The sequence below is a fragment of the Rutilus rutilus genome (assembly GCF_951802725.1).
Source record: "Rutilus rutilus genome assembly, chromosome: 6".
NCBI classification, from domain to species: Eukaryota; Metazoa; Chordata; class Actinopteri; order Cypriniformes; family Leuciscidae; genus Rutilus; species Rutilus rutilus.
This window is the reverse complement of record NC_140214.1, coordinates 27,376,490-27,393,888: the sequence shown is the minus strand read 5'-3', so window position 1 is coordinate 27,393,888 and position 17,399 is coordinate 27,376,490. Positions and strand designations below refer to the sequence as shown.

General features: G+C 37.0%; 2 protein-coding genes across 4 annotated transcripts; both read left to right on the top strand.

Moving 5' to 3' along the window:
- The first annotated feature begins 169 nt into the window (after positions 1-169).
- Positions 170-6,402, top strand: mffb (mitochondrial fission factor b). 3 transcript variants are annotated; one of them, XM_084412192.1, is made up of 8 exons: positions 170-290; positions 764-875; positions 2,112-2,323; positions 2,978-3,165; positions 3,255-3,343; positions 4,141-4,308; positions 4,634-4,721; positions 5,845-6,402. In XM_084412192.1, the coding sequence occupies exons 3-8, from the start codon at positions 2,116-2,118 to the stop codon at positions 5,974-5,976; spliced, it is 873 nt and encodes a 290-aa protein (XP_084268318.1). In that variant the 5' UTR covers positions 170-290; positions 764-875; positions 2,112-2,115; the 3' UTR covers positions 5,977-6,402. The 3 variants fall into 3 exon arrangements, with proteins under 3 accessions (XP_084268318.1, XP_084268319.1, XP_084268317.1); XM_084412193.1 differs by having other exon boundaries at positions 170-670; XM_084412191.1 differs by lacking the exons at positions 170-290; positions 764-875 and adding an exon at positions 1,254-1,661.
- A 2,087-nt stretch (positions 6,403-8,489) lies between these two features.
- Positions 8,490-13,150, top strand: bpnt2 (3'(2'), 5'-bisphosphate nucleotidase 2). The gene is made up of 5 exons (XM_084412190.1): positions 8,490-9,338; positions 10,798-10,957; positions 11,169-11,264; positions 11,611-11,772; positions 12,287-13,150. Exons 1-5 carry the CDS (start codon positions 9,000-9,002, stop codon positions 12,541-12,543), a joined length of 1,014 nt encoding a protein of 337 aa, XP_084268316.1. The 5' UTR covers positions 8,490-8,999; the 3' UTR covers positions 12,544-13,150.
- Positions 13,151-17,399: the final 4,249 nt, after the last annotated feature.

The following is a 17,399-nucleotide window of genomic DNA, read 5'->3' as shown; positions in this document are numbered from 1 at the left end:
GTCCATGCTACGTATTTGAAATGATGGTATATGATAAATGTAACAGTAAATGGGAAAAAACGATAATGTGATATTATGGTGCATTCATCTCGTATCGTATTTACGAGTTGAACGCACTTGAACGCCACCACAACGTCATAAATACCAGTGGGGAGCTCGGGATAGCCCCGATCTTTACAAGGTGTGGGAAACATGGCGGAAACATGGAGAAACATGGCGGAATACCACAATACTATTTAGCAGTGATATTGTCAGGCTATTCTATTTACAGCGCAGCAAGCTAATTACCGGTACAGAATATGAAGGCATTATAATATAACAATGCAATGTAACGATAAATTTGGCAGTGGCTTAGTTTTTAAAATTAAAAATTTAAATTAATTTAAAAAATTTGTTTTTTAAAGTACACCTGGTGCACATTTCTTTGTTCTTCATTTTCTAGAACAGGAGTTTAAGAACCTTAACTGTATTTGTGTGTAATTAATAAAGAGAATGTACTTGAACGCACACGCGACGTCTCGTAAACACGTACGACCTCGTACGTACGAACTTCAGGAGGACTTGAACGCACATATCGTAAAGTATATGCTATTAATAATATAAAAAAAGCTTCCTCAAACACAGTTAACTGATAATTATCAGTTGATATACCATATATGGTAAACATCTGGTAAATACAATAACACAAAAGTGATGTAAAATCTAGCCCTCATTCATTTTTATATGAGCAGTTATGGGAAAACATATGTGCTCGTTTGTGCAGTTCGTAACAGACATAATGCCAAAAAGGAGGTTTTAGGGTTGCACCCCTTCAGACGAACCATTCTGACATTAAATTGACGGACAAAGACCACGAGAATCCCATAGAACATTTGGTGAGTTTATACGTTTCTTTGTTTTCTGAGGACTTAACCAGTGCTGACGTCACAACGTGTTAATTCATTAATTCTCATTTAATAGTAGCCTACTTTTTCCCTCTTTAACCTGAACACTACTCATGTTTTTAGCCATTTGAGGGAATGTTTCTGTATTTGTCTGACATACTTTGAATAGTTCAATTTAAGTGGCCTAAATTCCTCAATCTAACTCAAATCAACTCGAACGCGTGTTTTTTGCCATTATGACATCCAATCTTTACTATGGCAAAGGCATTGGTTATGAATATTAATTAGGATCTGCCGACGTTGCTTGGTAACCTTGCTCAAGCTTTCAGGCACGTCACCTTATTTATATTCATAAGACAAGCTTTCCCCATAGTAGGATTCGTAAATTCGTGACGCATTACATGGCAAAGAGGTCGTAGTGCGTGAAAATGCTAACCGGAAATGAGTGAATACAGCAATGTCTAGCCGACAAACGTTGTTAAAATAAAGATATCAAATGGTCTTCCGACGGTGTTTGTGTGTACAACATTAAACAAATAAATGCAGTTAATTACGATCACTCGCAAAAATGAAATTTTTTTAAAAACTAATGAGCGCGTTAATTAGCCACTTGACAGTTAGCAGCAGAGAGCACATCATTGTGCAGCTGTACATTTTATGTTGCTTACCAACGCGACTTACAGTGGTTAAATGGAAATATTTATTGCCTGATAAGGCTGTAATCTGAATCCGACACATTTGTTGCAATCGAGGTGCAGACAGTTATTGAGTAAACGGGTAAATATCCAAGGTTTTTGCACTATTACTGTTTCGACAAACGTACTGATTTCTTTCTGAAATGTAAACAACAGCAAGCGTGGTTTCACTAAGGTTCATGATACTGTTGCTATTGATCTTAACATGTATATATAATGTCGGAGATATCAATTCCTACCAATTTGTATGTGAAACATGAAAGAGCTTTCATTACGGGTGTCTAAATATGGTTCTCAGTGTACACGTATTCGTTTATATTTCCATTCGAGGCGATTATACTACAATTATCTAAAACCCCATTCGATATAATGATTTTTAGTTGGATATTATCATTGAGGTTATTCGAGATTTTATTACCATCTCTTATCATGGCAGTATAGATTTGTTCTATCCTGATCAAAACATTGTTAGTAAAACAAATCTTGAGAATGGTGGATCATTTATTGTGTGGTTCTCTGTGCTTGTCTATAGGTGAATGAGTGAGACTGACTTCATCTCTGCTGATATGGCAGAGATAAACCGCATCCATTATGAGCTAGAATATACAGAGGGCATCAGTCAACAGATGCGGATCCCAGAGAGGCTAAAGATTTCCTCCAGCTCATCAGAGGAACCATCTGGTCCCCTTCTCGACGCATCCCACAGTACTATGATGCATGTGCCAGAAAGGATTGTAATTGCAGGTATTAGTAAAGTCATGGTGTGGGTTTTAAGTAGGGGTGTAACAATATATTGTGTCACAATATATCGCAATACAAAAATGCAACAATATGTATCGTGGATAGTGACAATTTGTATTGTGGATAGTTTACCCAAAATAAAAAATAACTGTGAGAACAAATTTCAACTAGTCATTAAACTATTATAATGTTGAATATAATGTATAATAATTCAATGGGGGAATATTTTTGGATCCTGATAATGCCAAATGTCTCATGTTACCATTAAAAAGTGGCCTACATTATTTTAAATATATCTAGTCAGTGAACGAATGCAAACATAGGCTTATTCGTCTAAAACCATTCTGTATTTTCGGCTACAAAATCATCAATATTTTTATTCTGGTGGTCACTATTGTCCTGTGCATTGGGTTACAAGCACCAAGTCCAAGCCTCATTTACACCCACAATGTAACATCAAATTTAGCATTTAACAGTACATTTTTTGTTAACCTTTTCCCATATGTCTTTGAGTATCGCAATAATATCGTATTGTGAGTTCAGTATCGTGATATGTATCGAATCGTGGCATGAGGGTATCGTTACACCCCTAGTTTTAAGTAAATGAAATGTTAAAGAAAGCAACAGCCAACTAATGCCCAATTTTAACTTATCAAGGAGATAGCAATGACGCCCGTTTCGGGAGACCCAGAGATCTGGATTTGATCCAGTCTACGCCACTAGAGACTGTTGAACTGAAGACCCCACCACGGGTTCTCACCCTCAATGATCAACCTCTGGACTTCCTCGAGCCAGAGCCAGATTCAGAGTCAGCAGGCAACTCCACTGCCCAGCCAAGAGACGAGGTAACAAAGGAATCAGGAAAATGAAAAACTTTGAATAATCCTGTCATCCTGACTTCTGAAGTTGAGAGCTGTTGTCCCTCTCTTCACAGATGCGATCTCACTTTAGGTCAAGACGGGAGCGCTGTAGGAGTGAGAACTCAGCAATGCATCGCAATGGACAGATAAACAAACATGATTTGTGAGTAAAAATACACTAACTTGGCCCTGTGAAACTACAGTATGTGCATAATTATTAGACAAGTTGATATCTGATCATATATTTTTCCAACACATTTAAATTCTTAACCCTGTAAATATGAAATGATAATAAAATATATATATTTAATTTTATGAAACAGTTTATTGAATATACAGTATGTACACACTAAACACATGCAGTGCAATGCAATGATGATTAAGAAATTAACAAATAAACATTCCTCAAAAGCCTGATGTATCATATTTGATGCTCACATTTTAACATGATTTTTCAAAAAAAAAAAATATATATATAAATACATTTTCATATTGGGCAGTGGAGACACAATATATCCATTTTGTCAAAATTTTAAGTTTAATGAAGTGTCAATTTTTGCCTTCAAGTTTATTTTAAATGGTTTTGTGGTTCACAAATTAATAAACAGAATATGCGTATATATACATATTCTTTTTATTAATTTGTGCGTGCACACACACACACACACACACATATTTCTATTAATATGGGGGTATAAACCCTGCATGCATAATAATTATAAAAATAAATGTGACAATAAAATAGTAGGATTTGTTTTTCCATTTTATAGTTTTATAATTGCGAAAATCAGCTAACTGCTCTGTGGCTTCTACTTTGTGGATTTCTGTTTGGAAATGTTATGTAGACACATTTAGACATTTTGTGTTTTTATATTAGATAGTGAGTCTAGCCACACTCGTGTTGTCTGCAAGTCTGTCCATGTGTGATTCATGCGTCACAATCACGTCTCTCTCTGTTAGTGCAAGCCCGTCTCCATCCCGTGTTCCTGTCCGTACTTGTCCCCCTCTCATCAGCCCTGAGGACGGTCAGAACTTAAATAGTGCCACTGGTGTCCTTGCCTACATCAAGAACACGACTCGCAGGGCTTACCAACAGGTCCTGGAGGTGTTGGACGACAGCCACCGCAGGTGGGCTCTTCCCAAGTGATGCATCTCTTTTAATTATGCATATGTAAAGTATAAATGTGTGTGTGAATAGTAGAAAAAAGTCAAATGCATGCTTATTAAATGTGCAGTAAACGATTTCTGAGAAAGGCTGTCGAAAGTGGATCGAACCGAGCACCACAACACACTTGCAGCCAATCAGCAGTGGGGGGCGTGATTTCAAATATCAACAGTGTTTCTCAGAAATCGTTTACTGCACCTTTAAGCTATTTAAATTCATCATTTTTAATTAATTTTTAAGGGAATAAAAAAACCCAGTTTCTAATCAAATGTTTTTGTGTGTGTGTAGTCGGACAGCTCTTGTGACTTTTGATCTAGGTCTGGAGAACACTGCTGATGATGCTGTCTTAACAGACGCTGCCTCACTGCGACGACAGGTAATGTCTAACTCCTCTGCCTGTAACTTGTGTCCATAACAAAATGTCCATAAGTCAGGGATGTGATTCTTCCTTATTTTGTATTTTCCTACTTAAAAAGTATGGCCCACGTGATTTCTGAGGGAAAAAAAACAGCTGCATTTTCAAATACATTCAAAGGCGGCATGAAACGGAAGTTGCAATAGTCTTTTCTTCCCTATTGTGATGTATATCTATGGAAGCTTGTTTCCGCCACTGAATGAAAAATAAAAAAGCTAATTGTTAATTGCGATCTCGCAATTCTTACTTTTTTATATATGATTGCCGGTTCATATCTTGCAATTCTGAGGGTCTTTTTTTCCTCTGAATTGGACTTTATAAATCACAAATTTGAGAAAAGAAATCAGAATTATAAATTACATATAATTTTACAGAGAGCCCAGAATTATACAGAGATATAAACTCGCAATTGCAGGAAAAAAATTCAGAATGGCAAGATACTCGCTGTTGCAAGTTTATATCTAGCAATTCTGAGAGAAAAAAAGTCCAAATTGCAGGATGTAAACTCGCAATTGTGAGGAAAAAAGTCGCAATTATCTTTTAAACTGTTTTATTCCGTGGCGGAAACAAGCTTCCATATATATCTGAGTGAAACTGCTTCTGAAACAAGAAAAAAAATGTAGGACTGGACATTGATTTTCTCCATCAGGAATTGATTGGATGGTTGTGGTTTGCCATTGCTGTGATGTCACGTGAGTGACAGGTCGTCCCGCCCTCGCGCCAGTAAACGCATCATCAGAGATGTCGTTTATTGTGTGCATTTGAAAATCTTCCCAAATGTATCATTATAATCGTTTATTTTCAACAAAAGAAAAGGTCTCCCTGCGTTTTATCCGCCAAAATAAAAGCTGTGTGGTTTAATGTTTGAAAGCAAAAAATTAAGACAGCTAAATGATTTAGTATTGTAGTTTTATTGCTGTTCTGCAAATTAAAAATATTATAGTAAAATAAACTTTTTTTTTTTTTTTTTTTAAACTGTACAATAGTGCATATAATAATTTTCAAATAAATAATTTTCCTTCTCAGTTTTCATCCTTAGCTGATCACATGCATGATTAATCATGTGTTTTGATTTACTGAACAGATCATCAAGCTGAATCGAAGACTGCAGCTACTGGAGCACGAGAATAAAGAGCGAGCCAAGCGGGAAATGGTCATGTACTCCCTCACTGTTGCGTTCTGGCTGGTCAACTCCTGGATCTGGCTCCGTCGCTAAACACCCCTCTTTTCCACTCATCCCTAGAGGGTCTAACAAAATAAAAGACACTTCAGTCACATTGTATATTAGGTATTTTCTCATTCACAGACTTTTCTGTTAGTTAAGGGTTAAAATAATAATATAACAGTTGCACTGCTTTCAATAACAGGTCTAATTATGCTCTAAGAAATGTGGTTATTTTTAAGTTTTTGCATTTCCGATTGTATACTGTTTTTGTAATTGTTCTGTATGAATAGTTTGATGGTCCAGTGCAACGTGATGTAAAGATGTAAATGTTCGTAATATTTCATTAGACATTCCATTTTTGTGAATGCATGAAAGTTTGTACTCATTTTTCAGTTCAAATATTTTGACTCATTATTTATGCAAGAACATATTTAAAGTTGTGGGATCACCAAAGAATTAAAGTGTGAAATGCATAAACTGTATTGCTTGTCACTGAATTTCAGACTCTTGATCATAAGAAGTCTGTCCTCCTGATTTTTATTCATTTTAAATATTTTATTAATATCTGAGCATACATGCCACTGCGTATCCTACAGTGGTGTTTCTTCCTTCAAAGATCAATGGGAGCAAAAGTGCAACACTTGTTTTAAAGCAAATAAATAATAGATCTATCTTTTCTTAAAATATCTATAACAGTTGCTGATGCTCAGCATAAAAAAACGTACAGTATATTAAATATCACAGCTCGCTGAAGTCACAGAACGCTGCTAAGTGACATAATTTTTAACACTTATGCAACAAATGTAGTCATTTTCAGGACACATCAGTTCATCTGTGTGATTTGCCCTTGAACCACAGGGTTCCTGTCACATGGTTTATCCTCCAGCCATGCAGTGTCTGTCCAGCTGTTTGCTGTTCAGTGGAACGTACAGGGTCAGGAGCCGGGGATAATACCATTTACATGTAACTACTAACTGTCTATCAATATTTGCTGGGAAAACCCCCAAATAAAGATTACACACATCTCAAAAAGTTGCTTTAGACATCAATATAATTGGTTGTTTTATTTTAATGTAAGCCTTGTCACTGGCCATAGCAGTTCATTTTGCAATCTAGTCAGAGGAAGATTTATTTTGTGTGAGATATTATTTGTTGGTTTATGTAAACATGCAGACTGAAGACTTTGAATGTTTCATCACAACAGTAAAAATTACTGTTTATTAGCATCTCACATCATGAGTTTGAAGTGTTTAAATCGAGGCAACAACACATTGATTGAAAATCCTTATAAATCCTTGTAATTGAATATAATTTAAAGTATTTTGTAAATTATTTAATTAACAGTTGTCACTTGACACTTGGTGGGGGAAATATAATTGTCACAGCTTGCTAAGTGCTAACTGCTAACTGACATTTGTTTTTGTTTTTTTTACAAAATGTAATAATTTTCCAAGTAAAATATGACATTTTAATAAGGACATTCTTGGCCTTTCTGTGATTGCAAATGTTTGGAGTTGTGGTCTTTATGAAAATATTTAAATATGGTTTAATAACGATTAACGCGTTAATATACTATAAATTTACCATGGCAACCTTTAAAAGTAGCTAAACATACCACAGATTATTGTAGTTATAGTAAAAGTGATATTTTTGTTGAATCAGAGATATAATGAGCTGTAGTATGGATTAATCCACTGGATGACACTCAGACACTCAGGATGTAAATCAGATGCCATTGAACTTCAGGAATTTCAGGAAAGAATGCTGTAATCTGTAGTTGTAAGAGCTTAAAGTAAAAGTATAAAGGTAATGATAAATAATTTAAAAGATTGCTTATTCATCAGACTTTATACCGATTTACAAATAAATTCCAGATGCTTTTATCTCAGCAAAGGTTTGTTTTTCACTCCTGTTTATTCATATTATCCATATGTTCGTCATGTGTGAACGTCTTTCTGACTTTAACTGTATCTGTACTTTGTCACATTTTTATTCTTGAATTAGGCTATATTATTATGTCTTATATTCTTATGTGTGCACTGGAAGCTTCATTACCAAGAACATTCCTGCAATAAATCTCTTTCTAAATCTATGGAAGGTTTTTCCGCCACAGAATAAAAATAAACTTTTTATCTCACAATTATGACTCTTTTTCTCGCAATTGCGAGTTTACATATCGCAATTCTGATTTTTTTTTTAGAATTGCGTAATATAAACTCGCAATTGCGCGTTATAAAGTCAGAATTGCGAGTTTAGGCTATGACTATAACTCACAATTGTGAGTTTATATCTCAATATTCTGACTTTATAACTCGCAGGTTGAAAGCTTATATCACTATTCTGACTTTGTAGCCTAAATATAACTAGTATAGTATAACAGTGTAACTCATTGCGAATTAATCGATTTTCTGGGAGGGTGGAGGAGAGAGAAGAGAAAGGGAAGGTTGAAGGTGTTTAAGTTGGGTTGTTGTGAGGTTAGTCAGGAGTTTGTAGGTAGAGTGTAAATGGTCCATTTCAAAGATAGGTGGCGGTAATGCACTTATAAGTCTGCGATCCGCCGACTTATGCAACAAGAAGAAGAAGAATTAATCGATTTTGAGGAAAAAAAGAAAGAATTTTCCAACACAACAAGCTTCCATAGATTGTGATTGTGATTCTGAAGCCATAGAGGGCGCTCTCTCGTTTTCTAGACGTTTCTGACTGTGTTTTCTTCCTGACCTGGAAGAAAAACGGAGTGTCAGTGAGTTCGGTCCTGCTTGGCACAGCAGTGGACGTGGAACAGTCCGTGTATTAAGTTACTTGCTGTCAGTCTGTGATGGATCCGTTATTGTGAGAACGCAGACATTTGTATTAAGACTGCGGCGGAATATACTACAAACCAATGAAGGAAGCTTTCGCTCGACCCTGGACTTCGCTGGTGAAGGAAATAAGTAACTTTTGATTAGCATTTTGATAGCTTGTGTTATAATTGTGTTCAAATTAAGGTGCAAATGCTCACCTTGGAGGAGCACGTCTAGTATAGCTGTTGTCCTGTTCTCATATTCACTGGCTTCGCTCGCACGGTCGTTTTCGCGATGGCTCCGATGGGCATCCGACTGTCGCCGCTCGGCATAGCCGTGTTCTGCTTACTGGGAGTCGGTGTGATCTATCACCTATACGCGGGAGTTTTGTCCAGCAGATTCGCCTCGTTCAGACAGAAGACGACCGTGGATCTGCGAGACCTGCTCGCGCTGTCCATGGATGCTGCGGTGCAGGGCGGACGGGAAGTGAAGAGGATCAGGGAGGACAACACGCTGGAGGAGAAGTCAAAGGGCGAAACTAAAGAAGGTGCCAGTGAAAAGCTCACGCTGGGTGATCTGAACTCCCACCGAAAGATGTTCTACCTGATCAAGAACACCTACCCTAATATAAAGGTACAGCTGATCTGTGCTTGAGGATACTTGGTACAAAAAATACCATGGTAACAATAATCCGCTCAGGTACACAGTTAAAGTCATTGTATTTATTATAAATTATTAATCCGTGCACGCAGTATTTGTTATGATTGATTTATCTGTGTATGTCAGTATTATTATACATATTTTTTATTTATTTCATGTGCCCTCGTAATCGTTAATCAAAATAACTTCCCTTCCGTCTTTTACTGGCGCAACAACCTGTCACTCACATCCAACCAGCCAATCAATTCACGATTTACAGTAGCAAGTCCCGCCCTACGTTTTTTCTTGTTTGAAAAGCCGACTTTATACCATTCTTCCGCAAGAAGATATAGACCTTATATAGACAGATATAGATATAGAATATAAAGATATATAAAGATATAGACATCTTTAGAATTTCGTCTTTTAACTTCTGTTTTTGCGGAAGCTCTGTGGTATATTTCAGTGGCGTCGCTGTCGAAGAATAATTAGCTGGTGAAATTAATTTACTTATTGTAGAGTTAAAGAAAACCGGGAAGATTTTAAAACGAGCGGTTCGTTTGGAAATACAAACCGGAAGAGAGAACACTGCAACGCTGAAAATGGGCGGGGCTACATAAGGTTTATAGTCCCTGACAAAACAGAACATTGCTATGAAACAAATATAAAAATATGCTGTGGGAGCTCTGCAGTGATACATTGCATTTAACTATTAACAAATCAGCATCCAGAACCGGAACTATCGTTTTTATTGTGTGCAACTGTGTCTGCCTGCTTTTTCAGTGGCACTAGTTCTCTAACGTTGCGAATATGCTTACTTCTATACTATAAATTAGGCGATAAAAATATATGTGAGCCAAGAAGAATGTATGTATGAATTCATAGTAATAATAAAAGAGTAGGCAATAGTACCCAGATGGCCTACTACTTCCGCCGATATTCTGAAGTGCTGGACACTTTAATATCCCATAATGCAACGGGAGAAGATTTATGAATGGAGGTGAAGCAACGCAACTGACGCCGTACGTCACGTGGCAATGACAACATGGCGTATGTAGTACGTCCGAAATTTAATTTATACTACACACATTCATACAATACATCACGACATTGCAAACTTTTATATGAAGCTAAAAAGTATTTGAATATCAGATAAAAAGACAAAGGTACAAGAGGGAAAGGACTGCAATCTCAAAAGCATTGCGAATGACATCAACGGCAGATAAATATAAAACCATTGATTTAAAGACATTGATTGCTTATAGATCAGTTCCGGTCAGTAAACACGGCCCTGACTATGGAACATTTTTGTTAAAGGTACAAGATCCGACTGAAATGGTCGCACTATAGAGCCCTGAACTATTGCTTTCTCAGTTTTTAACCTCAAGGTTAAGTAACAGAAATGGCTACCTAAATGTTCTTCAAAGTGTGGTTTTCTTTCCTATGTTTGCAGGTGAACTCAGAAGAACATGCGAACGCTGAGGGTGAGGCCACTTTGTGGACACGCATCATCCCTGAAGAAATTCTGGCCAAGATCCCTGGGGAGAAGGAGGTTCCTGCAGACAAGATCACAGTGTGGATTGATCCACTAGACGCCACTCAGGAATACACAGGTCTGGTGCAACTCTTTATTTATAAATCATATCACCATACATCAGGAATAATATTATATCTTCAATCGCCACATTATTTGTGTAGGTTCTATATATAGGAGTTGTAGTTTTATTATGCAAATCCTGCTGTTGGAGTGGGAGCAACAGTTTCATGTTCCTGCGGTGCACAAGTGCTGTACCAGGATGTAAATCCTGTTTGTGCTTTCAACAGAAAATCTCCGGAAGTATGTCACCACCATGGTGTGTGTGGCTGTGGATGGGAGTCCTGTAATAGGTGTGATCCACAAACCCTTTACTGGGTACACAGGTGTGTTTACTTGAGCTTTACAGACATAATCAAAACCAGATTACCACGTGGCTTTGGATACAGGATCTAGTTTTCATAGTTCATTTTCGGCACTTTTTTGGGAACATCAAATACGGTTCTTTAAACAAGAACTACACAATGTGTAATGATTTATAAACAATAAAACACATAAGTAAATTAACATTTATATTAATGTGAGACTTCAAGATAATTTTTAGTGTCTTTAATGACAATTACAGTTGTTTATTTTTGTGTATAAGGGCAGTAATGAACATATACCTACACTGTCCTGTTCTGACTGTTGTGTATTTAATGGATTCATTCTGTGTTGCTCTCTCATCATCAGCATGGGGTTTTGTTGGAGAGGGATCCAATGTGGCACCTCGTTCTTCCTACAACACGAACTCTCCTAAGGTGATCGTCTCGCGCTCTCACTCGGGCAAGGTGAAGAGCTTCGTTCAGGCTGCCTTTGGAAACAATACAGAAATATTACCAGCAGGGGGCGCAGGTACTGCATTCTGGGAGATCTTCTCCTGTTGAGAAATAAATGCTTTGAAAAAAATATTTAAAATAAAAATGTTCACTTCCATTTAAAGGTTTGGGCCCAGTAAGATTGGTTAACAGAAGATTTGAACATTTCTATTCATCAAAGAATCATGAAAAAATTGATCATGGTTTCCACAAAAAATATTAAGGAGCACAACTGTTTTAAACATTGATAATGATAATAATCTATAGAATCATGTGACACTGCTGTCAATGGAGGGACAGAAAGCTCTCAGATTTCATCAAAATATCTTCATTTGTGTTCTGAAGATGAACGAAAGTCTTACGGGTTTGGAACGACATGAGGGTGATTAATAAATACAGAATTTTCATTTTTGGGTGAAAAAACCCTTTAAATACATGATCCTTGTGTTATTGTGAACGATTCATTTTTTTTTCTAAATACAAAATGGTTGTTAATGACTGTGGCAGGAGAAAACACTGCCTCAGTAACCTTTATGTTTTCCCCTCCGCAGGATACAAGGTACTGGCTCTTCTAGACTCCACTGATAAGGAACAAGAGATGGCCGATATTTACATCCACGTGACGTACATCAAAAAGTGGGATATCTGTGCGGGCGATGCCATCTTGAGGTCTCTTGGTGGTCAAATGACAACTCTGAAAGGAGAGCAGATTGATTACTCGGGGTCAGAAGGAAACACGGGCGGCCTGCTGGCCAGCATCAAAACTGACCACAAGGAATTGGTGAAAAGACTCCCTCCTTGGGAATAGAACAAACAATAATAAATCACCGTCCGGTCCTGTCCCTAACCCTCCCATTTTCTTCAGTTCCACACAGGTGTGTAGAAATACGAGGAAATGAGATTAGCATGCGACACGAGATGACCGATCCAATGTAGCTCAATTAAATGTGTAAAGAATACCCAAACGAGTTTGAGAAGTGTTACAGGTTTTGTATAAAGGAAGCGTGCCTTTGGATCATTAGTGTGACACATTTAAAGAATGTTTATGTGTAAATGAACTAAAAGTGAGAGTCAAATCATGAGGTCACCTTTGTTTTAAAAATGTATCTCCTGGGTGAACCAGTAGCTCTATTTCTTGTTCGATTTTTTTTCTAAACTTGCTGGTTAAACCGGGTTTAAAATGGTTTTGGGTGAAGATTTAACTGTGAATCCAGAGATAACTTGAATATGACGTCCTTGTGCGTAGCACTACTTCGCATAATTGATTACATCTTTCCCCTTGATGCCGTTTTGTTTTTCAATTTTTCTGTCAGATCTCAATTTGTAAAGTTTATACACTGATACCTGACTAGCTATGTGATTAGACTACAGAGGTTTAAGCACCATTTGTAAATAAAAAAATATATAATATAGTATGTTAAGATTGAATTCTTCTTTTGTTTCTAAGGAAAGTTGGAAGTTAAAATGGATTTAATGGAGTAGAAACTCGGCAGTCCTCATTCAGATGTTGATTTATCGTAGGGGTTTTTCACTGTGATTGCCAATTTAAAAAAACATATTTTTGTATGAGTATTCATACTTTCCATGATTGTTTGTTGAGTTCCTTTGGATAGTCGTGTACTGTTTACCTTTTGACAAAAAACATTGTGTGCATGAAAAAAGAGAATAATGGGGAGAAAATCAAATTCTGCATGTGTACTTTTACAGATTTTGTCTGAGATTTGAGGCATGTTATTTGGCATCACATTGATTGACATCATTCTGCCTTTAATAAATAAATGTATATGGGTTTTATAAGGAGTGAACCTTCATTTTTATGTAGTGAAATACAGTTTTGCATTATGTCCAACAATGCTTTGGTTAAGGGAATGTACACTCTTAGGGGGAAAAAAGGTTCAGTGGGGTTCTACATAAAACCTTAGGGTTCTTAAAGGGGTCATATAATGGTACATGCACTTTTACAAGTTGATTGTGCTGAAATGTGTGTTGGCAGTGCCTGTACACAACCATCATAAAATGATAAAAATCCATCCAGTGTTTTTTTTTTTTATCTTCTTAAATGTTTTCCCCCATCTCAAATCAAGCTGTTTGATTTTGTGACGTCACAAAATCGACGCCCCTTCCACGATTGTTGATTGACAGCAGCGTTTCAACACAGACCCGCCCTCGCTCGTGAGCGAGCTGTCAATCATAGTCCGCGCGGACCGGCGCGGTCATTGTTGATACGCTGGAGCACTGTCTATGAGCAGAATGGCGTCTAAGCGATTGTGGTGTTCTGTTCTTGGGTGTAATAAGGAACACAGCAGTCATTTTGATGTTCCTAAATCCGAACCGCTGAAGACGCAGTGGCTGAGTTTTGTTTTCGAAGGGAATATTCCCCATGATCAACGTCAATGCTTTCATGTTTGCGCAAATCATTTCACACAACAGACTGCTTTACAAACGAGGATCAGTATAAAGCTGGTTTTGCTAAGAAGCTGCTCCTGAAAAAAGGATCGGTACCAATATAATTCATAATCCCACGTTTATAATGAACAACGCGTTATGGTTATTGTGTTATTATTAAAAACGGTGTATGCACAGAACAGAGGGGCGGGGTGAGCAAAGCTCATTATCATTTAAAGGTGCTGTATGTAGGATCCAGCGGCCTCTAGCGGTGATGTTTCAGATTGCAACAACAGCGCTCGTGCTCGTGAAAAGCAATAAAGTTACAACTGTAGTCTTTCACATCAGATAACGTTAGCAAATGGTCGGCGTTAGCTGGCGAACTAATGATGTCTAACTTGAGCCAACTAAAGCACAAAATCACAATATATTTTACATGCTTTGAAGTATTGTTAGCTTACCTGTCCAAAAGGATGAAAGCCAACTCAGGGTCTGTTTTTATACCTAAAACAAAGCGGAGGTCTCTCCATAATTCAAACGCTCTGCCAATGTTGATCCGTGTTTTCGTCCTGAGTCGATCCGATTGACGTTTGGCCTGACGAGCTTCAGCAGATACATTTTTTTTTTTTTTTTTTTTGGAGTTTGTGTTGGAGTCTGTGTTGTGCTGGAGGCAGGTCGTTTTTTGGTGTTATCAGACTCCATGTCGTTAGCTGCAGTGCCGTCGCAATAGACTGTATATATAAAACGGAGAGGCTCGGGAGCGCGCATGCACGTCACATCCGGTGGATTTCGCAGAAAATCCGACCCGGAGACTTCACATAAAAATAGGAATAATGGCCTTCAGAGGTAATAGCAAAACGCGAAAAGTGGATCATTGTAATGTGTGATTACAACCCCTTCACAGACGGGCAATAAAAAAAGGATTCATTTTATAAAAAAAGTTACATACAGCACCTTTAAAGACACATGCACTTAAACGGCGTGCTGAAAACAGAGCTGTTTTTGACCAGGTAAAATGGGTGTTTTCTTACAATACCAATGAGAATTTTTAATTAAAGTATATTACAGACTTTTAATTTAGACCCTAAAGAATCATACTAGCTTGTAAAAAAAAAAAAAAAGGCATTATATGACCCCTTTAACTCAGATTTAAAGAACACTTTAAATGCCCAAAAAGTTCTATATAAGGAGAAATGTCTTGCATGATTGCATAATAGTTTAATTATTTCATTTTTTCTTGAAAAAGTATGTTTACAAGCTGTTTAATTCATAAAATGTAGTTCAAATTAAAAATGAACTAAAACTAAATTAATTAAAACTAAATCCATAAAATGATCCCTGATGGGAAACATGAAAATGTTTGAATACAAAGCGCCTGACTTTAAAGGATTAAAAGGACACTTTAAAGGATTAGTTCACCCAAAAATGAAATTTTGTCATTAATTAGGCCTACTCTCCCTCATGGTTTTCAAAACCCATTAAACCTTTGTTCATGTTCGGAACACAAATTAAGATTTTTTTGATGAAATCCGAGAGCTTTCTGAACCCCCGTAATGTGTCGTGGTGCTCACGAGAACAGCGTCAGAGACTGACACTAAAGATAATAAAGTCAAAGCAGGAGGGGACGCCGCTGGCAAAACCAGCAATGCAAGTTTGAGACCCTGACAAATCTCGCGAAAATCACGACTTGCTTTACGGCATGACGTCACATACATCAACAACATATGAAGCAGCCTCTATGGAAGACACAACCACGCATTTCAAACGTGAATCATGGCAGAGTCGACAAGGAAAACGAAGAAAGCGCGGTGGAAGAGTGCAGAGACGGCTCTGCGTGAGTGGTATTTACGACACTAACGTTAAATACAAGTAGCCTACTCCACAGCGACTCTAGGGGTCGCTGTTTGAGAAAAACGGAAACTGCATAGTGTGCCTTTAAGGTTCTTATCAGTATTTGTCTAAGTAAACCAAAGAGAGCATCTGATTTTCCCACCACAAGGTGGCAGGTTAGTTTTATCTCATGTTTATATATATATATAGGCTAAATGCAGTAGAGCAACAAAAAGTATGTTTTTATGATTGTGGATGCATAATTAATTTCTTAAACTGAGTCGTTGAAACAGGAATTCTGCATGAGATGTTAAAACATGAACCGGAGTGTGCCGTGGACACAGCAGGCAGTGAAACCAAGCTGCCCGATTCTTGTTTTTCCACACCATCACACTCAATTCAGCTTTAAATGAGTTTGCCAGCACTTCACAGCTAGCTATGCCACATCGTCTTTCTCCAACGCTCACGTTTTACATTTCTGCAGATGTCTTCAATTATCACAGCATGCCATTCTAACCCCCTGTGACAGATCCTCCACTCCAGTGTGTCGATGAACCCCCCGCGAGGATGCGGAATTAGACAAAAGGCATGTCAATCTCCCGAGAAGGCTTTTATGGAAGAAAGAACAAATCCATATTTACAGTAGATCAATCTGCGGGACAGATTCAAATGTTCGAAATGAAAGTTCTGATTACAAAGAGTAGGCCTATTGTTTTATAATGTGACAGATGTGTATGCTTCCTCCTGATCAAAAATGATAAACATGCGTGGTTGCCGATTCCTGCCATGATGAGCATATTTATGGATTATTGCATTATTCATAGTTACTATCTATTATCTCACTGGTCATATTGATGTGTTGCTAAAAGGCTTGCTAACATTTCTTTGATGTGCTAAAGGGAGTTGCTCTTTGGCCCAGCTTCGGAATATGGATGTCTTAGTAAAATGTTGATTTACTCGACAGTCAATATGTCACCCCATTGTTTCTAGAACTTTTATGTTACAGTTGTTGTTTTTTTTGTTAAAACATCTGAAAATTATTTTATTAAAATAAACAGATTTTCTTTGTTTCACTTTTTTTACATTAAATCAATTTTACAGATCCTCCATTCATCGATGAACCCTCTGCGACCATATATAATACAATATAAAGGATTTAATATCATTAAGATTTAATATAAATCCTTAATAAAACAAAATAATAAGCAAAATATCTCATTTTATTTTTTTAACTAATGACAATCTAAATAAAATAAAATAAACCAATTCATGAATGATTTTGTAAAAATGATAGACTGACAAATAGATAGATAGATAGATAGATAGATAGATAGATAGATAGATAGATAGATAGATAGATAGATAGATAGATAGATAGACTTCTTATAAATTACGTCCCTCAGTTGTGGTGTCATATTCACCAAAACATAAAATTTGCAAAACATAAAA